General features: G+C 46.3%; 1 protein-coding gene across 1 annotated transcript; it reads left to right on the top strand.

The window, feature by feature from the left end:
* Positions 1 to 1,521: 1,521 nt before the first annotated feature.
* Positions 1,522 to 24,673, top strand: ATP1A1 (ATPase Na+/K+ transporting subunit alpha 1). The gene is made up of 23 exons (XM_015874929.1): positions 1,522 to 1,841; positions 7,356 to 7,460; positions 8,677 to 8,736; positions 9,741 to 9,944; positions 10,294 to 10,407; positions 10,947 to 11,081; positions 11,275 to 11,392; positions 12,155 to 12,423; positions 13,421 to 13,619; positions 14,649 to 14,758; positions 15,210 to 15,344; positions 15,842 to 16,034; positions 16,538 to 16,713; positions 17,225 to 17,361; positions 18,886 to 19,036; positions 19,542 to 19,710; positions 20,346 to 20,500; positions 20,828 to 20,951; positions 21,702 to 21,847; positions 21,974 to 22,104; positions 22,588 to 22,689; positions 23,780 to 23,871; positions 24,348 to 24,673. The coding sequence occupies exons 1-23, from the start codon at positions 1,830 to 1,832 to the stop codon at positions 24,374 to 24,376; spliced, it is 3,066 nt and encodes a 1,021-aa protein (XP_015730415.1). The 5' UTR covers positions 1,522 to 1,829; the 3' UTR covers positions 24,377 to 24,673.
* The last annotated feature ends 986 nt before the right edge of the window (positions 24,674 to 25,659 follow it).

The raw sequence follows: 25,659 nt of genomic DNA, 5'->3' as shown, positions 1-25,659 counted from the left end.
TGGCACCCACACATTGCCCTGTACTACCTACACAAGGCCCACTCCTTTCACTGCACCCAGTGCTCCCTACCCCTGCAATTCAACAGCTTTGTGACAGCCCACAACTGGCTTCACAGTCAGGTTGATAAACACCCTCTTGCTTCACATGTTCAAAAAGGATTCGTGATTTTTCCCAGGATGAGCTGAGAGGGACACACAAGCCAAAGAGCAGGAATTTTTGAGCATTAAAAACCGACTTGGACCTGATCCACTGGCAGGAGTGAAGTGCCCTGTGTGTTATCTGTGCCTCTCCCAGTCACCATGCCAAGGTATCAAAAAGAGATTGTAATTGCTGTAGATACTGAAAACAGAGCTCTCTTGGTTTTTCGTAAGCTAATCTCTCTGATACCTATTAAGGGAGGAGAACACGCGTACTCTACCCTCTGTTCTTGGTTTTACGTAATACTGTTTCCTTTGATCCGTATGGATTTGCCCTCTTTTTATGTCACTGCCAGCAAGGGAACTCAGCCTCGTTTTTCTCCTGGAAGAGACTTGATAGCATCAGTTGATCCCTCTGGTTTTACATCAGTAAGAAACAGCAACTCCAAATGCAGATGGATCACATTCGTAGTATTCCAGCTCAGCTGCACTGTACAGATCACAGCTGTAACACATCAAGGGGCAGAATGGCTTGGAAGCTGTCTGGAGGTCTTCTTTCAATGTTCTACTGATGATGCTTCACAGCCACAATGAAAGAAACTGAAGTTTGACATGGTGAATTGTTGTTAAGGAGTGAAGATGAAACAAATAAGTGGTTTCAGCTTCTGAGATTTCTACCCAGCTCTGTCTTGGGGATGGGATGGTGCAGCTTAAGGAGATGGCTGCCCAGGTACCCAGAGTTTTGTAGGTGAACTGAAAGCTTCAGTCTCTGAAGGTCTCTTAGGATTGCTAAAGTTACCAGGTCTTCAAGGATCTGGTGTCCACAGGTCTGTGGACAGTCGGATGACAAAGCTCCTGTCCAAGACTTGTACAGCTGAGCTCAGTCTTATTCTCCTGCCACGGGGAGTTTCACCCAGGGAGCACCTATATACACGAAAGCTCTTCCTTCAGCCAGCTCCGTGTGCCCTACGTACCCTACCCCATCCCTCTCCCATGCACTCAACTGGGAAGGGAGCTGTGAGACCACCACCCAGCCAGGCACCGAGCAGCATTCTCAACGCTTTAAAGCCGTTCTGACGAGCGCATACACATCTACTAACAAAAAGAAGAAGCTGGTAACCCCAGAGGGCTGTGTGGCAGACACAGGCAGGAAGGGAGCCGTGGTTGTTCCCTCACAGCAGGCTCCTGTGGACGCAGAGCCACGAAGCGGAGCGCGGTGGTGCGCCGGTACCGCCGCCCCCTCAGCGCCTCGACATGGCGGCGGGAGAGCCGGCAGCCTGGGAGCGGGGCGGCGCAGCGCCCTCAGGCGGCATCACCCCGAGCCCGGAAGGATCCCGCGGCCGCGCTCCGAACCCTCCTCGCTGGGGCGCGGTTGGGGCGGCCGAGGTGAGCCCCAGCTTTACACGTGGGCAAGGCGGCACCACCCCCCGCCCCAACGGTCCGCTCGGAGGGGCGGGCTACGGGCGGGACGGGGCGGAGCGGCCGGGACTTTATCCGGCGGGAAGCCGGTGCCGTATCGGAGCTGCGGGTGGCTGCGGCGAGGAGCCGGGCGGTACAGGAGAGCGGGAGGAAAGGGGGAGCAACGCGGAGCAGCGCGGCGGGCGCTGCTTTTGTTCGGTACCTGCTGAGCTACGTGGCGTCGTTGAACGCCGCTCCTCGCTGCCAGCCGCGTGTCCCGCACGCTCGGCACCATGGGCAAGGGGGTGAGCAGCCGGAGCGTGCGGGGGGCCGGGGTGGGAAGCACAAGGGGCCGCCGTCGGGGTGGGTGCTGGGGAGGCTCCCGTCTGCCCGCCTTGTCCGTTGCCGGCTCCGCTTTGTCTGAGAGGCGAGGGGAGGGGGCGGCCATGTCGTGCGCCAGGCGGGGGGACGGCCCGTGGGGCGGCTCTTGTCGGCTCGGTGCCGGGATCGGGGGCAGGAAGCAGCGGCCCCGGGGTGGAGGGGGCAGCGTGGGCCCGAGGCCGGCGCCGGGAGGCGGCTCCCCGTGGGCGTTGCCGGAGCGGCGCTGGAAATGGCCGCGGGGGATGGGGGGGCGTGAAGCCGGCCGGCACCGCGGGGCTGCAGGTGAGGGCGGTGTGGGAACGGCTGTGTTCCCCTCGGGCGGCGTTATCTGCTGCCCTTTTGGAGCCGCCTTCGGTCCAAAACTGCTGCCCCGACGTCTCCTGGCCCTCATGGAAGTACTTTAGACTCCTTGCGGCCGGCTGGGCCCCGGGGGGGGGGAGGGAGTTGGCAGTGCGAGGCGCTGCGCGTTAGTGGCGTTGAGGGCAGATAGGAGTCCATGGCATAAGGAAGGCGATCAGGCGTGAGCCGATGGTGTGTGCCCTGTTAATTGAGATGATGGGCTCCCAGCATGCCGTGTACCGGTGGTTTATGTGCTGGGCTGTGTCGGCCATCCTGCCCTCCGATCTCCATGTTACAGCCTGGAGTAAAGAGAAGTCCTCCGTCCGGATCTCTCTTAAACGTTTGGAGGCTCTCAAGCTGGAGCTGGAGGTTGGATGTAATCACGGAGTGCCATAAGGATCATTGGCTCCAGCTGTTGGAGTGGCAAGAGAGGAGCCCACATGGGACTCGAGCGTGTGACTTGGTGTTATCAGCCCTGCACGCCAACCAGCTGAGCTATCAGGCCTGCCAGGGGGATGGCTGGACCAGCTGCCCACAAACAGGGCTGCCCCAGCCTTCTATGCTTCTATGTGGAGAGTGAGATGCCTTGGGGCAGCAGCCCTTTGTCCTCCATCCTTGGTGGTGGAAAATAGAGGTGCTCTCTGTTTCCAGAGTGCTCCTCAAAACACCCCTACTGTCCTCATAGGTGTGGAGTAACAGCAGTGCCTGCATAGATAGAAGTGCGAGGGTGGCCACTTGGAAAAAGGGGCTGGGGAGTGTGTGGAGTGGGTTTGAGGGCTGTTTTCTTGCATGGGTGAAGTCCACTTGCAGTTGGGTTGCCCACAGCATAATGTGTTTCAGTCTAGTGAGCAACAGGCAGCGTTGCGTGATGATCTCATCTGAGGGATGAAACCCGGGGGGGGTGGGGATTGATGCAGTCCTATGGATGCTTTAAATCATATTTGTAACTTCGCAGCGCAACAGGTTTTGGAGTTCAGGCTTCACTGAGGGACTTACAATTGCTTTCTAATACAGAAGGCGTATTTTCACTTTGCGTTCCGCAGGTTGTGTGCATAGTAAACAATCGGCTTGAGGCTGAAGTGTACTGCCGGGAAGTCTGAGGCAGCCACACACTGCCTCATTATTCCATAAGTCACAAGGTTTCTCTCATTTAGCCGTGAGCCCGCAGTAACGGGGACCCTCTGAAAAACAGGGATGTGAAAGAGCCAAGCTGTGAGGGGAAAGCAGGGTGTGACTGCTGGGCTGGACAGTGTGCTTATCCTGCCTCGGGGTGCCCAAAAAGGGAACCTCCTTCCCATGAGAGCATAGTGCTGCAGGAGGTGCTTTTGTGTGTGTGTGAGCTGCTGTGCTGATGCTGTGTCACTTCAGATGGTGGTGGGAGGGCCCTGGGCTGCCTGGGTGTGTGTATTATCTGGGGAGAGTGTGTGTGTAGGGGAGGAGAGCCAGCTGGAGGTCACTGCTGTCTGCACTTCTCTCCATCCTCGTTGCACATTACTGCCTGCTTTAGGTTGCTTCTGGGGATTGGAGCTAGTGCCTGAACCCTGGTTAGGTGTATTGCACCAGTTAAGGGGAAACCATGCCAATCAAAGCAATCCTTATGGGGAATAATTTAGGCATCAATATTACTCTTCCTCCTCCCTGTCTCTTTAATTCCCACTCTTTATTTGTACAGTTGAGGGTGCCAAAGAAAACGTCAGCCTAGTCAATGCTCCATCTCAAAGCAGCGTGATGGGTAAAAAGGGTATCTGACAAGTCATTTGTGCCTGTGGGCTGCCATCCCACAGCACAGTGGGGTCCTGACAGTGCTGCACAGTGTCAGCAAGGGGTTGCTGAAGTTACCAGGTCTTCAAGGATCTGGTGTCCAGCCCATTAATCTCCCAGTGCTTGATGGGCGCTGGAAATATCTTGATGTGATGGCTAAGATGGCTCACACAAGGGAGGGCTTTTCCTCCCATGGTTTGGGAAGCAGCCGCCTGCTTGTGGAATCCCATTGAGAAGCACTCATGATGAGCGGTACCAGGCTGTGAAGTAGGAGCTGCTTTGTGGTGTTGTCCATGCTGAGACTCTGCCCTTTGGTGAAGGGTTGGAGGTGGAAGCAGGAGGAATGATGCCAGGAGGGCAGTCGTGTACTGTGTTTAATGTTATGTAGGGTCACGAAGCAGCATTTCTGCCCTGGTAGGAGTGGTCAGTGCGATGGCTCATCTGGTTAGTGTATTTAATGAAGGTTGTCTCATGAGACAGCAAGACAGTAACTTCACTGTTTGCTCTGCACGGTTGATTGTAATGACATAAATACTGGAACAAACCGGGCCTCCAGAGACTGCTTAATTTATTTTGGCATTTACTTGACGTTTCTGGTTGGATTAGGCGATGTTAGAATAGGATACTTATGAACTCATCTGCTGATTTGCACCCCTCCCGTTTCCTGGTCAGTCGTGGCTTGTGTTTAGAACACCAGCCATGAATGGCTCCATTAGCCCAGGAGGAAATGCAGAAGTTGCCTTTGGAAGACAATAGGGTTGCTGGGGGCTGTGTAGGACTCGTTACCCTGTTACTTAAAGTTCTGTGTGAGCCAATGGAAAAAGTCATACATGAGAAGGAAAAAAAAGAAGTTTTTTTTCCTCCTATGTGGCAATTTTGATGAGTCAGAATTCCTCTAAGTGAACTAACAGAGGTGACATTTCTGATGAGAAGGACCTTCCTTTGTGTCCAAGCCGTGTGCTTGCATCTTGATAAGTCAGGAGCGCCGTATGCTTTCCTCATTGTCTGGCAGGAAAAGGAGGGGAGAGCAGGGACACCTTTTGACTCTTGAGGGAGGGGGAAGATGGAGGGCCCCTTGCAGGCCAGCCAGCACTGTTCAGTCTTTGTTGAACTGATGAGCTTCCTCTTGCCAGCACATTGCAGTGGCCCCAACCACAGGGAACAGAGAGGGCAGCACAGTGATTGTTCTTCAAGGTCGCATGTGAGTGACAGAGCAGGAAGTTCAGATGCAGAATGATAAAACCATGAAGCGAAAGCTGAGACCAGTGTTACTAGGCTGGCTTCCATTGGAGGATGGGATGCAGTAGTAAAAGGAAGGCAAGATACTCTGGGTTCTTGCAGATACCCACCCTGCAGCTCATGGTGAAGGGTTTCTAAGCAAATCATGCTTGAACAAAGGCAGTGAGCCTTTCTATAATGGAACTAAAACTCTTATGTTCACAGCTGTTCACTGCTGCCCCAATAGTCTCCATCCTCACACCACCTCTAAGACCTTATCAGGCTCTTCTGGTGGGGAAGGGGTGAGGCAGAGGCGCTGCAATGCCAGGCAGGGCTGTGGCATCTCCAGCCCTATTAATAATCACTACTTTCTTGAAGTGAGCAAGAAACATGTTTTGTGTGGAGTTGTTATAATGCTGAAGTTCCAAGATGTTTCCTTCTAGCCAAAGGAAAGAGAGAAATTTCACGGGGACTTGAGAATTGCCCTGTGGCAAATTCTTGTGATGCTGGAATGTGAGCGCTGCCTGTTTGAAGTTCAGAAGCTTTTGGGTTTTTTTGGTGTGTGAAATAGTGCAACGGGAATTTAGGTACAGGGAAGGGAATGTCAAGAATGCTGACAGTCTGCGGTTTGTGCCTTGCTCCTGGATGGGAGGTGGCAAACAGACTTTTCTACTCAGTTAAAACTGTTTCTACTGTGCAGCTCTGTAACTGTATGCAGGTGTATGCGAGGTGCAAAGTCTGCCTTTACTGAACAGAGCAGGAGAGGCTTCTGTGCATGTGATATCCATGCATGTGCTTGGTTGTGTCTGCTGCACAACACACCCAGTGCTTGCTTAGAGCACTTGAAATCCTGGCCTAGATGTGCCTGATGGGTTTTGTAAAGAAGCTGTGACTTTCCTTTGTTTCTGGATTATTTTTAGTGTAGTTTCACTTCTAGTTTTGTCTACTACAGTAGTTTCTTGCAGTAACAAATAATATATAATAATAAATGCTTGTAACAGGACAATCCCTAGACTCTAACAGTAGACCGTGTCCAGAGTTCTCTGAGGAATCCAGTTTGTGTGAGGAACAAGGCAGCGCCTTTGCAGCTCCTTCATCTTGTTAGCGGTTTGACTGTGTTGCTGCTAACTGCTGTTTCAGCTCAAAATGTTTCTCAGAGGTCTTATTAGCTGAAAATGTCATTGCCTAAAACTTGGCAGGGCATTGTAGGTCCTGGGCAGTGGGGAGGGAAGGGAAAGCAGCATTGAGAGGCTAGAGAGGGTCTGGAATCTTATGCAGTACTTATAGAAGGAACTGCTCCATGAGTGCTAGTGCTTGACTTTGGTATCTGACAGTGTGTCAAAGTTCCTCTAGTTTGTTTTTTGCTTTTAAGTGATGCTTGTATTTGCTGCTTCATGCTTTCTTCACCCTTGGATGCTTGTTTACCCTATTGTAACAGGATCTAAGTCTCCGCATGGTTTCATGTACAGTTAATCATAGGTGATACGAATACAAGGCCATCTCAGTAATGGGACTTTATTGAGCAGGTCATCTGAGGCTGAAGCAGGACTGAGCACAGATTAAGTCTGTGGAAGTGTATTACTACTTTGTATACCATTCTTGCTGGACAAGCTTCCATAAATTGAAAGCAGATTTCCATTGCGTAACAGCCCAGCTAGTGTGCCAAACTGAGAATTGAAAGCGCTTGGAACTTACCCCTCAGATCTGATATGTTAGAGATACCACTTTTTATCTTCACTCAACAGGCTGCTCCTTGCCAGAGGGTGTGGAAGACTGAGCAGGGGGATGAGGAGTTATTCCTTTTATGCACTATTCATTTGTGCTCAGGAGAAGGTCTTTAGCTGCTTGAACTGTGGCTCACTCACCAAGGCTGATTGAATAGCATGTGGCTTGCTCTCATCCTAGCTGGGTGTCTGTCTATAATCTATGTATTAGCAGTGCTTGTAGTGACTAGTGGTTAGCTCACTTACTGTTTTTAATGGAGTGGTTTATCTTAAAAACAAACAAAAAACCCTAGAAGTTATTTTGTCTACCTGACGTTCTCATGTATGTAACTGGTAGATACAGTGAATTCCTACACCAGTAGATGTTTCTTAACAGTAGTGTGTTATCTCTTATAGGCTGGAAGAGACAAGTATGAGCCTACTGCAACATCAGAACATGGCACAAAGAAGAAAAAGACGAAGGAGAGGGACATGGATGAGCTTAAAAAGGAAGTCTCAATGGTAAGATTTGTAAAGTGTGGAATGAACAGTTAGAAGAATGTTCGCTGCTCCCAAGGCTCTGTGCCTCATATGACCGAAAGATAAAAGTGCTGGGGAGCTGCCAGCGTCGTGTGACTGGAAGCACTGATTTTCCTTCTCCCCTTTGCCTTCAAGCCAGGCACCTTGCAAGTGTTTTGGTATCAGTGCAGTAGGCCCTGAAAATGTCACTTCTCAAAAGGCATTTGAGGCAGAATGCAAGTCACTGGTTGCCTGTTACATGCAGCAGAGCATACCTGCACTCCCTCACTCAGGCAAGCATTGTCTGGATAGCAGCAGTGCAGCCTTTATTGTGTTGCTATGTGGAGAAGACTGCTATTTTCATTTCAGCTGGAGTGGTGGAGTTGGATCCGTGAAGCTCCATTTACAATTGGCCTCTGCTCAGACTGACCTCGGTGTTATTCCTTCTAATGATGTTTGAGACTATAGGAGTCTCCCATCTCCATATGTGAATGTTGGATGACGTTGCTCATCTGTATAAACATCACTCAGCTTAGATCTGATCTTGATGCAATTGATACAGGCTTTATTTCTGTGCTCTGTAATTGAGTCTGGGCTCTCTCTATTTTTTTCCCTTTTGTTTGAGAGAGGAGCTGCTTAAAAAAAACTTGCTCAACAAAGTTCATGTTTTCTTTGGTAGCAAAGCTTGCTTAAAGCATCTGTGCCCTCCAGTGTCACTGTTTAGGGAGACACTGCTGTGTACCAGTTCTTTTTTCTAGTTGAAAATAGTCTGGGTGTGAAATGGAGGTTTTGGTGAAGAAGAAACACTGCTTAAGATGACAGTGTTATTTAAGATTTGTGAAATTACAGAGTTAATCTTGTGTATACACCTACCTTCCTTTCTAACTACTTTACTTTGTCCCCCTCCCTCCCACTCCCAAGAAGCAAAACACCAAAAAAATCACTGTGACTTCAGAATTTTCTGTGATCATGAAGACAGCACTGAGATACATCAGAGGTTGTTTAAAAAAAGCTGTTAAGTTGTACCCAAATAGCTGTAAGAATGCTTTGAGCTGCTGAGTGAGATAGCAAAACTAGCTTATCTTCTTGGAAAGGAGCCCCATCTTGCTGAAATGATGCAGATAGGAATCCTAGTGGGGGGCTGGAGTTGCTGAGCTTGTGCTGACTGATCTGCAGGGACCATGGTCACTCCCTCATCCCTCACCTGCTTGTCTTTCAGGACGACCACAAGCTCAGCCTTGATGAACTTCATCGTAAATACGGAACAGACTTGAGTCGGGTAGGTAGACTTTGTTTTCTCTCCCTCCTTGCCTGAACTGGGACTCTTCAAATACAGGGCACTTCACAATGGGAGACCTGGGTGGTCTGGGTTTTACCTGTTTGTTTAATCTCTATTCTTCCAGTTAAGTTTCCCAGACTTTCAGACACTTGTTGAGCTCACAAGTAGTACTCTTCCTCCTTCCACTGTACAGCCTGCCTGCAATGCTTTAGTGACTTTGCTGGAAAACAAAGTCACTGTTATCTACTTCCAAATTGCTCCAAGGTCAAGTTGATTCTTGGATTTTTTTTTTTCCCCCATAGGAACTCGTAATAAAGTCAAATGTTTGTGATACTACAGATGTAGCCTAGTGAGTTAGCACGTGACCGAAGATTTAATGATGACAAGTAGCAGTTAAAACTCTATCCTTTTATAGTAAGAAGTGTACAGATATCCTGGCTAACCTCAAAGGCCAGTGCAGAAGCTCTGCGGTGATTTTTACTTTTATTTTTTGCACGTTTGCTTATGTTTGCTTTAACTTTTTTTCTTTTTATTGGTGGATGGCATCTAGCAGCCAATCTGCTCTGTCTCTGTATACTTCTGTCAAAGACTTTGGCTTCTAAAAGTTGAACTTCCTGGAAAGCCATTCCAAAGTGTCACCGTCTTTATAACCCCAGCTTTCACTTGTTCCATAATTTAATAGGATAGATTGCACTGGGCTGTTCCTCAGAGACCAAAGTCTGCTGCTCTAGCCACCTCGTCCTGCCCTCCTGTGCTTGTAGCCCTGTGATCTGCGGGCTCCTCGAGTAGCTTCCAACGTTTTGTGGTTCATCTTATAGCACTCAGCTTTCACATCCTGTTCTTCTCCACAGCACATTTGCTCTGCTACAGACTATCATTATTTGTTAGTGTCCCCTTATTTCTCCTAGCAGGACTCTGTATCCCTTCTCAAGTAGAAGATGAACAAATTCAAAGCTGTTTTCCTCCATCAGTCTTGCTACAATAAAGAACAAATTCTCTTCCAGGGTTTGACTACCGCACGTGCAGCTGAGATTTTAGCTCGTGATGGCCCAAATACCCTTACACCTCCACCCACCACTCCTGAATGGGTCAAGTTCTGTCGGCAGCTCTTTGGAGGATTCTCACTCCTGTTGTGGATTGGTTCCCTTCTGTGTTTTCTGGCTTATGGCATTACAAGTGTGATGGAGGGAGAGCAAAATGCTGATAACGTAAGTAAGAATGTCTCTTAGCTCAGTCTCCTCAGCCTGTCTGTGGCTCAAAGCATATCAGCTTCCTTTAATCATTCAGTCCAGAAGCTTTTCCCATAAGCTTACCCACTGAATTTTCCCTGCTTAACATGTCTTGGAGTGCTTCCACATAATGAAATGAGCAGCTGACTTCCTTCATTTTGTCTTAATAACAGTGGCTTGTGGATAGCCTTTGTGTACAAAATGTACGGAGACTGCAATTATCTCCATACTTTGTAATAGAGCACTTAAATACCAAGCAATTTCTTTGAACAAACTGGAAGCCTTTGAGGTAAATCCTGCTCTCAGTCACTTTTTCTGCTCCTTGTAGCTGTACCTAGGTGTTGTGTTGGCAGCTGTGGTTATCATTACTGGCTGTTTCTCATATTACCAAGAAGCAAAGAGTTCCAAGATCATGGAGTCCTTCAAGAACATGGTGCCTCAGGTACAGAAAACTTCATTTCCTTGACCTGCTGTGCTTGCTCAGGGTTATTAACTGTAATGAGCTTCAATTGCAAAAGGCCTGACTGAATGTGAGGTGTTGGCTTTTTAGGAGACGAGATGTCTGTTCTGCCAGGTTCTTAGTGTGGGTTTCTGGCTTTTAGTATCGAAGGGGATGCTTCTTCTTCATGCTCAAAGTAATTATGCGAATAGTCCAAGGCAGATCCAGGCACCCTGTGAGTTGCACCAGTTTATTAACATATGTAACTGATGAGATAAACAAGCACTAAAGCTTGGATTCCTTCATGGACAGACTGTATCACACCTAACCATCTTGCTGTCACCTTGGCAACAACGAGGAATTTTGGCGTCAAGAAAACAAAAATAGCTCTTTCTTAAGTCTCAGATGTATCTGAGATAAACATGTTAGTATAAGTAGAAACCTTCTCAGAACCATGATGGAACTATTTCAAGATGCTTGAATTTGCTTTGAGCACCTTAAGAGTTGCTTGTGACATGGGTTATTTCTTTACTGTCTTTCAGCAAGCTCTTGTAGTCAGAAATGGTGAGAAGATGAGCATAAATGCTGAAGGCGTTGTAGTTGGAGATCTGGTAGAGGTGAAAGGAGGAGACAGAATTCCAGCTGACCTTCGGATCATATCTGCACATGGTTGCAAGGTATAGCAGTGATTGTCTGGAAACTTCATAAATTAGTTTGGTATCGAAGAATGTCTTCTGTGATGTGAATGGATTGAATGATGAAGTAAATGAGGAAGGTGGGTTGGGGGGAGGGGGTTTGTAGTGCTTCAGTGGTTTTCTCTGCTGAATCACTTCCCTGCCTGTGTGTGAAGTAGTACTTCCTTCCATGCAGGTGGATAACTCTTCACTTACTGGTGAGTCAGAGCCTCAGACCAGGTCTCCAGACTTCTCCAATGAGAACCCACTGGAAACCAGGAACATTGCTTTCTTTTCCACCAACTGTGTGGAAGGTATGTGTCTGTCTTGGTGAATTAAAGTATTAACATGGGGGAATTAACTCTGGGAAAGTAATGCAGAAGTTGAATACACACACACACTGTATTTGTTTGTAACCCACTCCTACTATGCAAGAGCAGGCTTGTAGTTTCCAGAAAAAAACTTTGCTCATTCTAACCCCAGTACTGTACAATGGGCAAAGAAGAATCCACAGCCTTGTCTTACCATCTTTTCTCCCAGAAGAGGAGCTATGTGGTGTGTCTTCAGGCGTGGGCGCCTTATTGCAGTTACCATAATGAGAGGGCTAGGCAGAGGAATAGAAAATGATGCAGCTGCTGCAGAAACCAGAAGTTTCAGATATCTCCAGCAAAGATTCTGTTGCAATTCCATGTATGGTGGTAGGTCCTCTTTGTGCTGCAGCTCAGAGCATCTTTTCCTTGCCTAGGGAAGAGGAAGTGTCCTCTTCCCTCCTTTAAAGCAGAGGTGTAGTATACTGCTTCCCTCTTTAATTCCCTGTGCAACTGGCACTTGAATCAAGTGGATTCTTGAGTCTCCAGGGTGAAAGGAAAGGGCATGCAGTATGGCTAGCTGTGCAGGAAGACTGTGTAGCCTGTATGTCCAGGTACCTGTATTCTGTTAGAGGGGATAAAAGCTGTGGTGGGAGACCTTGGCCTATTGGGATATCTACTGTTATTATATTGGACCAACCTTACAAGGCTGTTTGGCAGGCTTCTGGGATGTTATTCTTTTCTAAAGCCTACTTCTTTCTCTTCTAGGCACTGCCCGTGGCATTGTTATTAGCACTGGAGACCGCACTGTGATGGGCCGTATTGCCAGTCTGGCATCTGGACTGGAAGGGGGTAAGACTCCCATTGCCATGGAGATTGAGCACTTTATCCACCTCATCACTGGAGTAGCTGTGTTCCTTGGTGTCAGCTTCTTCATCCTCTCACTTATCCTTGAGTACACTTGGCTGGAGGCTGTCATCTTCCTCATCGGGATCATTGTTGCCAATGTACCTGAGGGATTGCTCGCAACAGTAACGGTGAGTGAAGCTGGAAAAAGGTTGACTTGAATAAGTAACCTGTGTGGTACTTCAGGAAGCGGAGTGGTTCATGATCAGTGGATGATCACAAAGGTGAATCTGAAGTCCTGTACGTATTGTATGTGGTGAGTGTATAGGGCTAGCTTTTATAAATGCATTATATTTGGACCAGTTGTGTAGATGACTACTAAATGCTGCAGTTGTTCATCCAGTGATGGTGGATTTCTGAGTTAGACCTTCACAGAGGCTTGGAATAGCAGAACTAAATGAGCAAAGCTAGCTGTAGAGTTGTCTTCTTCCCCTCTTTCTGTGATAGTGAGATGCTCTCCCACTGTACTTTTGATAAGGAGTTTCTATGTGCCCTTCCAACCCTTGAGCACCACTGGAGCACTCAGTCCTGGCAGGGGTTCTTTTAAATTTTGTCTCCCTAAAAGGCAGAGAGAGTGTCTGGTTGTGCTTCTCTGTAGCAGATGGTGATGGTTAAAGGCAGAGGTTTCCATGTAGCCTTGAGCTGCGGAGCAGTGGCTGAGATTGGGAATGAATTGCTGGGAGTGAGAAGCACACAGCTTCTGGAGAAAGAAGGGCTAGCCAGAGCTGCTTGTTTACCACTAAACTGCTGCCCAATCTCTAGAACTATTTTGGGATATTTTTGTATAAGGCGTGCCTCCACCTATTTTAAGAGCACTATGATTAGGGTACTGTGACTTTGACTAGAATCTTAGTCCAGGTTGTATTAATTTCTTTCTAATCCACTGAGCAGCAAGGAGGAGACTGAAACATCTTGAGTCCTTTTCCAGAGGTCTTGTGGAGAAGGAATTGTCATTTAAACCCAGCAGCTGGGCCTTGAGAACTACTGTCTGTACTCACCTTGCCAGTGCAAAATAGCTAGGTAGTCACTGCAGGGCACAGAAAGTTGTCATTTCATGCCAACAGTGAGTTGGGTGGCACCGAATTGGCGCACTAGCACATCCAACCTATCTGTCTTCCTTGTCTCCAGGTATGTCTGACGCTCACAGCCAAGCGTATGGCTCGTAAGAACTGTTTGGTGAAGAACCTGGAAGCTGTGGAAACACTAGGCTCCACATCCACCATCTGTTCTGATAAAACAGGCACCCTGACACAAAATCGCATGACAGTTGCACACATGTGGTTTGACAATCAGATTCACGAGGCTGATACTACAGAGAACCAGAGTGGTAAGATCATCTCTTTGTACTTGAAGTGGCATCTCATTTGAAATAAAGCCTTCTGAGTAAGAAAGTTGTTTCTTTTAAGCTCTAGTTCATGATGCAGGGGGCTTCTAATACAGCCTACAATAAGCACTGAAAGGCTTTGGATAACCTAAAGGGACTTCTGCAGTATGCCACAGTTCTGTTTAATCCATGTATCTCCAACCTGTATGCTTTGTTCTTATTACCCTCTTTTTGTTGTTGTTGTTGTTTTGTTACCCTTGACCAAAGGTTTTCCTAGAACATCATGGTTATGGTAGTAATAATTAAGTGGTTCTAGGATTTATCAGTCTCTTGAAGGAGCTTCCTGGTAAAGGATTTGAAATCTCAGTGTGTTGTAAAGTTAAGAGGTGCTTAACTCTCCCAAACTATGAGTAGTACAACCCAGTTCAGGAGTCTTCTAGCATTTTATCTACCTTTGAAAGGTTGTGCTTGCAACACATTGCTGGTACTACATTTTTGCATTGGTGCTGCTGTTCCCTGCCCCCCTCCCCCAGTCACCTCAAAGGCTTGTTGCTTATCTAAACTACTTAAAGTTGATTTTGTTGGTTTTAGTCTTCAACACTAGTGCAAAGTAATAAGCTGTAGCATCTTATTTGTTTGAAAACATTCTGTTTTAGCTTGGAAATAGTTGGCTTGGCTGCAGTGGAAATAAACATAGAAGGTTTCTCTTCATAGAAAATACCTTATCAGTTAACTGATCATCTCACTTGAAGTCAACTCAAGAGGCTTGGGAAAAGTAGTGTCTCTGTACTTAAATTGTTCCTGTGGGGACTGTTCTGTCTAGTTCCTGTGTGATGAATAAAATGAGACAACTAGAAGGAGGATCTAGTATCCCTTACTTAGGATAGGGATGGGGAAATGAATTAGCTGCAGTGAGATAGTGGGCTTTGAGTGAGTCTCCTGTTTACTGAGTTAAACTCTTCTGTTGTTACCCTTCTTGAGTGTTGAATCTGTAGCTTCTTTTGGTTGATGACACTCTTCCTCTGCTTTCAGGTGCTTCCTTTGACAAGAGTTCAGCTACTTGGACTGCTTTATCTAGAGTTGCAGGTCTCTGCAACCGTGCTGTATTTCAGGCCAACCAGGAAAATGTACCAATTCTCAAGGTAAGTTTCTGAAAGAAACAATTGTCCTGCTCCCTCCCTGTCTCCCTCCCCTCCACCCCCCACATTTCTGCATTATTGCTAGTGAGATTAAACTTCATGAGTCACAAGAAACTTCAAACTATAGGCATCTGCTATTCTTGATCTCTTCTGAGGCCTAACACCTCAGGAGATTTGCAATGCATGGAGGAAATGGAACTAGAATGACACTTTGTCTAGTAGACTCTTTGCCATCCAATAGTAACTACAGCTTGAGCGAGATCAGATACTTTGATCAGAACAGGAAAGACCTGAAAGCTTTCCTAGGCAGTTTCTGTTGTCTGCTTGCTCTCTTATATAGAAGCTGAGACTGGGCTCAGATGAATGTACTTCAAGAATATGTATTATTGATATGGTGTGCATTCTGTGGTGAGTTCATGGGAATGTACTCTTTAATAGTTCTCTTTTTCCTCAGAGAGCAGTAGCAGGAGATGCCTCTGAATCTGCACTTCTGAAATGCATTGAACTGTGCTGTGGTTCTGTCAAAGAAATGAGAGAAAGGTATCCCAAAGTGGTGGAAATACCATTTAACTCTACCAATAAGTACCAGGTAAGCATGTCCTCTCTTGAGGGGAGACACTCTGTGAAGTGTTTATGCAAGTTTGTGTGCAGACTGCTTCAAAATTTCTGATATCAAAATCTTGTCTAGTTGTTCCTGCTTGTAGACTGCTCAAGTCTATAAAGCTAGTGAAACATAAGCATAAGAGCTCCTGGAGCTGCCTTAGCACTAAGGTGTCAGCTGTTGGAGGATCAGACATGTTTCCTACCTGTGCAGCAATAATGCACAGAATGAAAGAACACTGATCTGAGAGTATCAGTGAGCAGGTGAAACGAAGATTCAAAAGACCTTTGCTACATCTGTGGTTATACGTTTATGTTAAATACTATGTAGATGTACTTTACTTTGCATGACTCCTTATAGTGTGGATGGATGAAAGGTAGAGCAGAAAGTCACAAACAGCCTTGATCTACCAAGGCACTAAGTAATGGTGATGACTCATGGCATTTGCAATGTGTCTTTAAAACTTTCATTTTCTTCCATCCCAGCTGTCTATCCACAAGAATGCGAATCCATCAGAATCTCGTTACTTGCTGGTAATGAAGGGAGCTCCAGAAAGGATCTTGGATCGTTGCGACAGCATTCTTATTCATGGGAAAATTCAGCCCTTGGATGAGGAAATGAAAGATTCTTTTCAGAATGCCTACCTTGAGCTGGGGGGTCTTGGGGAGAGAGTACTGGGTAAGGATTAACAGCTTTATTATTATTAAAGACTTGTTTCTCACTCTCCTGTGCAGTCACCATTGATTAGGTAGAGTGTTGTACTTCATTCCTGCAGCATAAGCATAGTGTTGAAACAAGGTCATTTCAGCAATTCATATGGATTTGGGGAGCAACCCTGCCTTTTGCCTTTTAAATTAAAGGCAGTCTGCAGGGTTTTGTCTTGCCTAGCAGCTGGGTTGTTGCCTGGTTCATAATGAACTAAAATACTTAGGACCTTCAGTCTCCATGGGGTTACATCATGTTAGACTTGCTCCGCTGCATGTGAACCGTGCTGTGTCTGGGTACCTAGCAACAACTATTAGTTATCAGAATATAAGCATGACTGCTGTCTCAATAGCCCTAGCTAAACCTCTGGCATTGTCCTGTTGTTATTGCTTAGCTGTTTGCAGAAGCAATAAGCGTTCACTGTCTGCCTCCCAATAGGTAGGAACAGAATGAACTTGGGTTTTGATGTGTTGCAGGATTCTGTCACTTGGCTCTTCCTGATGACCAGTTCCCTGAAGGCTTCCAGTTTGACACAGACGAAGTAAACTTTCCTGTAGAAAAACTCTGCTTTGTAGGATTGATGTCTATGATTGACCCTCCTCGTGCTGCTGTGCCAGATGCTGTTGGGAAATGCAGGAGTGCTGGGATTAAGGTAGCTGCTTCTTGGGCTGTGAGAAATGCTTTGCTTTAAACCTGTGGATACAAAGGGCTTTCCATACTCTGCAAGGGGCTGTAATGTGAACGGAAGGGAATTATTGGTCAAGTTCTAACCAGTGTTACTTCAGGCTTCACTGCCAAGTTAAATTTAAGTGGTTGTATATTACTAATTTAAGGGGGGAAAAAAAAAGCTAGATTCCAAACGTGGTGGGTGGTGTGTGCCAGTGCCCTGGTGTCCCAGAGTGTGTGATTTGGCTCAGGTATGCTCTGTACATACCGGTATTAAAATGAAGGAGCAAAAAGCATGGATTGGAAAATGAACTGGAGATATGTTGACTCAGGATTATCTGGCTCTCTTAAATAAGTAACACAGTAATGTGCCTGTATTTCAGGCTTGCTCGTGCAAGAATGTATGGAACAGAAGTATGGCTTCTTCAGTCTGAAGGAATTCTGTTTGTTGGGCAGTGCTGCTCTAGGCAAGGCTTTCACAGCAGTCTGTGTTGCAGGTTATCATGGTTACTGGAGACCATCCGATCACAGCCAAAGCCATTGCCAAGGGTGTTGGCATCATCTCTGAGGGCAACGAAACAGTGGAAGATATTGCTGCTCGACTCAACATTCCTGTCAGCCAGGTCAACCCAAGGTACTGACAAGAAAAGCCTAAGCCTTTCAAAGGATTAAGCCTTTGCCTTTCTCCTTGCCTTGGGTAATATCTTAGCATCTCTCCCCAGGCACAAAAAGCTTGACTTCTGCTAGCTGAGCCTGATGTGGCTCTTCAGCATCTCACATGAGTTATGTAAAGAATGCACAATGCTGTCTCGAATGTATGGCTCTCTAATGCCTGGGGAAGTAACTGGAGTTTTCCATGTAGAGCTTACTCCTATCAGTTTCTTCCTTTCTCAGAGCTATAGCTGCTTATGATCTGTCCCCAAGTTGGGGGGAAGAATCTTGTGACTGGATGGAGAGCACAAGCTCTCTGGGCAAGAAGGAATAGCCTGATAGATGCACGGGGGAAGAAAGATGGCTATCTGGGGACTGTTTTGAGCAGTGAGGCTGCAGACCTCAAACAATGTATTCATTCCTCTAATTTCAGTTTTTCTAGTAGAGGTTAAGTTGTTGTTTGTCCTCCCCAGATACTTAGTCAAAGTTCTTTAGGAAAATAACTTAAAGGTTTGTGGGGAAAATTCTGGCAGGAGACCAGCAGCAGGCAGGATAAGTGTGAAGATGGAGTTCTTAGGGGTTAAAGCTTGCCTTCACAGCCTAGTGCAAAACTGAGGCTGCCTAAGAAAATGTGCTTTGGCATAAGTGGGCTGTTTTAGGAAGGCTGCTCTGACTCTGTTGCTTAGCTTGACCCAGCCTGTGTTTGGGCTGGAGCACAGCCATGTAGCTTTTAAACTGTGAACAGAGACAACCTGTGGGATGCTGGGGGTTGATGAGTATTGTGACTGACTTCTCCCTTTTACTGAAGGTAACTTCAAAGCCTAGCAATGCGGGCTGGGGATTGCCAGGCTGTGTGACTGAGCTGCCTGTAAGGATGGGGAAGTAGTTTCCCTGTCTAAACTGCCTGATACCACTATCTGCGTGACAGTCCCCTTGGTCAATAAGAGATGGCATACTGGATTAGCGGTGGTATTTTGTTCTAGCATGCAGTGTGCCAAACCAGTCTAAATATAACATCTGCTTTTGTTGCTGAAGAGAGGAAAATAGACTGAACTGGCAATAGCATGACCTCCCTGATGTAGATCCAAATGTAGATCAGTCTGTTCGAAAGAAAGACTGCTTGCAGAAGGCAGCTGCCTGAGCCTGGGGGTCCTTTCTTGCAGGGATACTAAGAGATGGCAGGGAGGAGTGGGGGAGGATCTGTGCATGCCTTGATGTCTTTAAAAAAAAAGACCAAACCAAAAACAACAACAACAAAAAATCCCACAGATAATTAGATTGCTTATGGGGTTTTGTCTGTTGTTTGATACTGCTTTGTCTTCTGCCTTGTTGCCTGTCGTTAAATTTGGAACATCAAACTTTAATACAGAGGCTGTCTGGACTGGTTGCACACATCAGGGATTTGATCTTTACCTAGAGCACTGGAAAGCTATAGCTTTATGGGATAAAGGCAACTAATGAGGAAGTTTAACTTGACTTAAAACATCATCTTGCCTTTTGATTGTAGGGATGCTAAGGCATGTGTTGTTCATGGCTCCGACTTAAAAGACATGACTAGTGAGCAACTGGATGACATCCTGCTTCACCACACAGAAATAGTCTTTGCCAGGACATCTCCTCAGCAGAAGCTTATAATTGTGGAAGGCTGTCAGCGCCAGGTAAGAGACAGGAGACTGAGGATGTGATCAGAATAATCTCCAGATATGCAAATAAATTGCCAAAAAGTGTTGCCTTCTGAAGTAGCATGGCTTAGTTGCCCTCAGAAGGGCCAGGACAAGACCTCAGTCTTTCTCAGCAGCCTTGAGGCTGTATCACAGTACATACGTATGCAGGTCTTACAAATGCACAGTTAGTGCTGAAACATTCTTCTGATCATAGCACTGTTATCAGTACATGTACTTCTTAAGTGCCCTGGAAGTACTTGGGAGAGATGGGTTTGACATGGCTGTAATTCTTCCAGCGTATCCTTTGGAGGGAGCAGTATAGTCTTCTGATAAGCCTGATCTAAGTACCTAAAAGGTGTGGGATGAGGAGAAACAGCTACTTCTTCATAACAGTATGATGTTTTGTATGCTTCAGCTCCTGGAAGATGAGTCTAACCTCCTCTACCCACAAGTGTTCTATAAAGGCTTCCAGTCCTTGCCTTTTTCTCTTTGTGACTAGGGTGCCATTGTAGCAGTCACAGGTGATGGTGTGAATGATTCCCCAGCCCTGAAGAAGGCAGACATTGGTGTTGCTATGGGTATTGCTGGCTCAGATGTCTCCAAGCAAGCAGCTGACATGATTCTGCTGGATGATAACTTTGCCTCCATTGTCACTGGGGTTGAAGAAGGTTAGTCTGTAACTGCAGTTGTGTCTAAAAGCTTGTGGGCACGTGTTGGCAATGTTACTGATGCCTTCTGAAATAGAAATTCCTGGAGGGTTTGTCTCTACTGAATCTTGCATCTGTGACAAGTGTTTTGAAGAGGGGAGATGGACTTCCCTTCTTCCTTAAATCTTCTCCCTTTCCCTGGAACCAGCAGGACGTTTCAGGACAGCTACCAGTAGGAAGCAATTAGGTTACAGTAGCTGCTTTGTTGCTCTGACTTGTCACTATGGCTCTGCAGTCATCTCTGGCAAGAGTTTAACATGTTTTCCTATTAGTAGTAATAGCTCTTAAAGAGGAACAGAAGGGGGGGGGGGGGGTGTACCTTTAGAGTCTTATTTGACCTGCAGAAAGCAAGACTTAGTATCTTACTGCTGTATGCAGTGAACCTTGAGTATAAGAATTGGCATAACCAGAAAATAGTAGTTTGTATAGGTGATGATGTGCTTGATGTACATAGGCCTTGCTACCTCGTAGAGAACCATTAAGTGCATTAGAATTCTACTGCAGTAGCATTTTACTTTTCCTTGTTACCACTGAAGCTGCCTGTGATCTACTTCTGCTGCTAAGCAAGGGTTATGCTTGTCTTTTCCCTGCCTCAGGGCGCCTGATCTTTGATAACCTGAAGAAGTCCATTGCTTACACCTTGACCAGTAACATTCCTGAAATCACGCCTTTCCTGATCTTCATCATTGCAAACATACCCCTCCCACTGGGAACAGTCACCATCCTCTGCATTGACCTGGGCACTGACATGGTGAATGCCTTTTTTTGTCTCAAAAAAATGTGGGTTTCTAGTACTCTTTAAAAAAAGAAAAGTAGAAGGAAAATGTTCATATACAGTTTTCTTTAGTGCTCACATTATAAATATGTGACAACCGAATACATATTGGCTTGTCACGTCTGAGCATCCTTTTCTTGTCTGTAAGGGGAGGGTGGAAGAGTGGGGAGGTCCTCACCTAAAATGCTGCATGTAGAGTTTTTGGGCAGTACTCTTTCTCAGGCTGAAGATGTGAAGCAGGGGAGGCTATGTACACTGGCAAACAGAAGTGCTTCTAACAACAGTCTTATACCATCTCCAAAGGTCCCTGCTATCTCCCTGGCGTATGAGCAAGCAGAGAGTGACATCATGAAGAGGCAGCCAAGAAATCCCAAAACAGACAAGCTGGTGAATGAAAGGCTGATCAGCATGGCCTATGGGCAGATTGGTAAGCTGGTCTGTTTTCTCTGGCACTGACCTGGACTTTAGTAGTAACAAGGGTTATGCACCCTCGTGAGTCGGTGACTGTTCTGCTTATTTTGGTAGGGTTGAGGTTTGAGCTGCATAAACCAGAACCTCAGGCTGTTGAGATCTTGCTCTGATTCTGCCCCCACAGCACATAGCGGTAGCTGGTGCAGTGTGATCCACTGAGTTGCTTTCACAGTAATTTTATTTAATTGCATAGCGCGCTGTAAAGGAGCTGGCTGACAACCAGCCCTCCTCTGGTTCAGACTTGTTTAGCAAGAACATAGATCTCATTGTTTGTTTAATTAGAAGTAAAGGATTCTCTCCAGCATATCCCTAAACACACAGTATTAGGAGCCTTGATTAAAAGCTGCTACAGAGACGTGCCCAGTTCACAGGATAAGAGCTCGTGCTTAATTGCAGCAGACCTTGGGAACCTTCTTGACTGTTTTTTTGCAGAGGTTGGGGTGGGTGAGGCTTCATGAGAATACAAAGGGAGTTTTATCTGCTGTCCCTTGCAGCGCAGAGCAGAAGTAACTCTGTACAAAGTTGGGAGTGGGAACTGCTCACTGTAAGAGTTGCAGTTGAGTTTGATGTTACTGTGAGCTACTTCTATGGCTGTCACTTGAGACTGAACTTCAGAAGGTGGTTGAGGTCTCCAACAAATCACATTCTGTTACGATTGCACTGAGCAGTCAGTTCATCAGTTTTATCTTACTTCTTATTTGTTCAGGTATGATCCAGGCCCTTGGAGGTTTCTTCACCTATTTTGTAATCATGGCAGAGAACGGGTTCTTGCCTTCTGGGCTACTAGGGATTAGACTTCAGTGGGATGACCGATGGATTAATGATGTTGAAGACAGCTATGGACAGCAATGGGTATGTTTGGAGGCACATTCCAGAGGCCATCAGCCAGAAAACTAATGTCTGCTGGACTAGTGTTCACACCAGAAGGTAGAGGTGACATGTCTAAACAAATTGCTCTCTGCTTTGTCTGTTTCTTAGACCTTCGAGCAGAGGAAAATTGTGGAATTCACTTGCCATACAGCCTTCTTTGTCAGCATTGTGGTTGTGCAGTGGGCAGACTTGATTATTTGTAAGACCCGAAGGAACTCTGTTTTCCAGCAGGGGATGAAGTAAGTAGGGCTATCTGTGGAGGATTTAGAGTGGGACTACAGGGCATAGCATTCAGTTCTTCCAGCTCATCAGTGACTGGGCATCTTGGTGTCTAAGGCTTGAGCAGTTCTGTGCCTTAATAATGGATGAAAGAGGAGCTCACCTCAAATGATGTGGGGGGAGGGGGGGGGGCATTTCAGCACAGCAAATTTGTTTTTTGTGGTGGCAAAACAGCTGAGGCCTTAATCTGGTGAATCCCAGCTGCTTTCTGAACTTTTGATGAAGGCAACTGATGGCTGGTGCCACTGTGTGTTAGACTGTAGAGTCATAACAGGCCCTTCTGATATGAGCCATCACATTGGATCACCAGATAGTTCCTAACTGGTGGACTTTTAGCCTAAACCAGAATATATCTCCCTTCACTACTATATGGTAACTGGGTGGGCATTAGAATCCTATCCACAAGAATACCTTGTCCCTGACTGCTTTCCTCTTTCTACTAGGAACAAAATCCTAATATTCGGTCTCTTTGAGGAGACAGCACTGGCTGCTTTCTTGTCCTACTGCCCTGGCATGGATGTTGCGCTAAGGATGTACCCTCTCAAGTAAGTTGCATCTTGTTGCTTGTGCAACAGGCTGCACCACAGAACAATAGTGTTAAGTGGGGAAATAAGTAAGAGTACTTAGAGGCTTATAGAACATGAAACCAACTCCTAACACAGAAGAACTCAGGCTAGAGGGAATGAGTGAACTCCTGTTATGGTGTGACACCCTAGAGATTTGCTTTTCTTTACTGCCTGTGTAATACTTAAAGGGCACTGAACTACAAACTCCCTTAATAACTAGCAGCACAACCTCTGTATTAGTGTTGTGCTGCAGCTGCTCTTGTACTTATATGGTAGTATTCTAAGGGGTGAGAGACAGCACCTCCAAAGGAAGCCATTCAACTGGCTAGAAAATGTAAGCCAAGTATCATTTCTTTACTAAATGATTATGACATTTTGTGACTTCCAAAGAATTTGCACAAAGTCTTCTGAAAGAAGCTATCCCATAAGTGCAGATGGATCAGTTGGTGCATAGTAACTTTCCTAATGGTTGAGAGAGTGCCAGCATCTTGACTGTTTCCCAACAGCATTGCAACACCTCATGGCAGGGTTTAATCTTGAACAGGCTTTAAACAGTCCTGTCACTTAACTTTCATGAAATCCTGATGGCAAAAACTCGTGGTATGCTTTATGTTCCATTCAGAAGTGGTGTTTGGAGGTCGAAGTGTTAGCATTTCCTAACAAGTAAGCTGGCATCTGCCCAGTGCCTGCGGCAGCTGGATGGTAACGCTTATAAGGGAAACCAATGCAGTTTGAGCAAGGCCATGGGTACAAAGGTTACGTGTACTGAGAGGAAATGTAGCTGGATTAATAGGTGGGAGGTGCTGGTACAGAGATGAACAAAGATGCTGTGACCCACCTTGTCTTGGAATGAATATCCAGAAGTGGATTAACCTATTGCAGTGAGAAGGTGGTAAAACTTGGCCTGGAGGGTTCTCACTAAGCCACAGTCTTGTGGGAATGGGTATGCTGGCAAGCTGATGCTTGCCTGCCTTCAAGACCTAAATTCTTTTGTGCCATCATTTCAGAGCTCTGCTAGGCAAAGAGTGTCTCCATTGTCTGTGTTTTCACTGTCTCTTCTCCCAAACAGGCCAACCTGGTGGTTCTGTGCCTTCCCGTACTCCCTCCTCATATTCCTCTATGATGAAATCAGAAAGCTCATTATCAGACGCAACCCTGGTGGTAAGCATGTGTTGTTGGTCTGTTTCTTTCCCCACCTCCTCCTCTCAGTGACCCCTTGGTGCTGAGCATCACATGAGGGTGTATTGCTGCTTTCCTTTCTTTGCCCAGCTTGTGCTGCTTATTCTGCAGCTCAGGGCAGTCCTGTCTACCTTGGAGGCTTGCTAGCGTGTTTTCAACGTGAAGTGTGGTTGGTTCAAATTAAGGACTCTGTCCTTGTTTGTCTTTTCCTCGAGTATATGGAAGTATCAATATACTGAACTAAAGGAAAGACTAATGCTTGGGTGGTTTAGGAAGTCAGAACAAGGCTTGAAAGCTGCATCACATCACATGAACAATCTGGAAAAGGTTTCTATTATATGATCAGATCCCTTTCTAGCATGGGATTACAGTGCAAGTTTTCAGAGCCTGAAAGTAGCTGTTGTGAACTTTATGCCCAGTTGGTCTTAAGGCTAACTCCTCCTTACTTTTTCTTTTAGGTTGGGTGGAAAGAGAGACTTACTACTAAAAAGCGCCTGTAGAGCATTCCACGCACAGCCCACACCACCTCTCCATCTCCTCTGTGTGTGTGTGTACTTCGTCTTTGCGAGTGCAGAATTGGACCTGAAACTGAAGGAAGCATGAAGAAACATGGACTGGAGGAGAAAGCAAGGGGGAGGAACAGGGTGGGGGGAAGTATCAGACCATCAGTCCATGGAGGTGAGAGATTGAGTAGGCTCATCTGTCTTTGTTTTTGTAAAAGGAAACAGGAGATTTTATATATGGATTTTTACGAATAAAGATGGATTCTAAGAGGATGCCCCCATGTTGTTGTAGGCAGATGTTTTTCCTCAAGGCATAAACTGGTTCAGGGGTGTGGTGCTAACACTGTATGCTTTTAGCCCTTGGCTTCCCATCTGTATAGCTGGAGGCAGCACGCGAAGCTTCCATGCTGTAGCTCACTGCCTAACAGGACAAACTCTTGCAACCAGTTGCATGTCAGTACCTTAAACACAGGAACCTTCCTGGTTTCAGTGACTGTGCATCTTGGCTGCTTTCTGGGGGGTGTGGGGGGAAACAACTTCTGTCCTGTATCTCTAGTATCAAATGCAAAATCCTGGAGGCTAAGCATCTGCTCTGGCTCTGATCTACTTGCTGGGTTTAGAATGGGGCATGCTGCATGCACTTGCTGGTCTAAGCATGTACCAGCACGCTGCATGCCCCACTGCTACAGGCTTTGTGTCTCAGTAGAGTTAGACTCATTAGCAGCTTGATGCCCTGCCTATCTTGCAAAGCTTTCTATTTCCCTGTCTTGAGTTTGTTCTCGGAGCTGTCTAGCCCTGGCTCTCTTAATATTTCAACTGGAGCAAAATTGCAAGTCTCATCATGATGATTTGAGTAAAGCAATACTGCTATAAGACATTTCTTGTTGGGCTGGAGTGGGTTGTGCTGTTTCACTCTGGATTCCCAGCTATTTACCATAGATTTTGATGTAAGTGTTAATACGTGTGTGGTTGGCTGCTGAGAGCTCAGTGGGAGGAATGGCCTTTTGCATGTGGACTGTCAGCATCTTGGAAGTCTTTACTTAGTCACTGTGCTTATGCCATATGAAGGTTCTTCTGGCTCTTGATCATATTCCTGAACTCCTGGTTCTGTTGGATATGCATCTGCCTCTGCAAGGGGTTGCATTAAACCACAGCACTGAAAGGATCTGTGGTTAAAACTCACGTTGTCATCATCTTTTCTGGTTTGTTTTTCTTCTTGGATTTAAAGCTCAGTCACTTTTCTCCTGTACACTGTAGACTTGAGAGC

The sequence above is a fragment of the Coturnix japonica genome, chromosome 1 (assembly GCF_001577835.2).
Source record: "Coturnix japonica isolate 7356 chromosome 1, Coturnix japonica 2.1, whole genome shotgun sequence".
Lineage (NCBI taxonomy): Eukaryota > Metazoa > Chordata > Aves > Galliformes > Phasianidae > Coturnix > Coturnix japonica.
The sequence above is the reverse complement of the archived record's forward strand: the minus strand, read 5'-3'. Positions and strand labels throughout refer to the sequence as shown.

Bases quoted from the DNA above. Each gene is read 5' to 3' on its own strand.
- ATP1A1 (XM_015874929.1), top strand. The intron at 7,461-8,676 runs GTAAGATTTGTA...CTTGTCTTTCAG, and splicing joins TTAAAAAGGAAGTCTCAATG to GACGACCACAAGCTCAGCCT. The intron at 23,872-24,347 runs GTAAGCATGTGT...TTTTTCTTTTAG, and splicing joins TATCAGACGCAACCCTGGTG to GTTGGGTGGAAAGAGAGACT.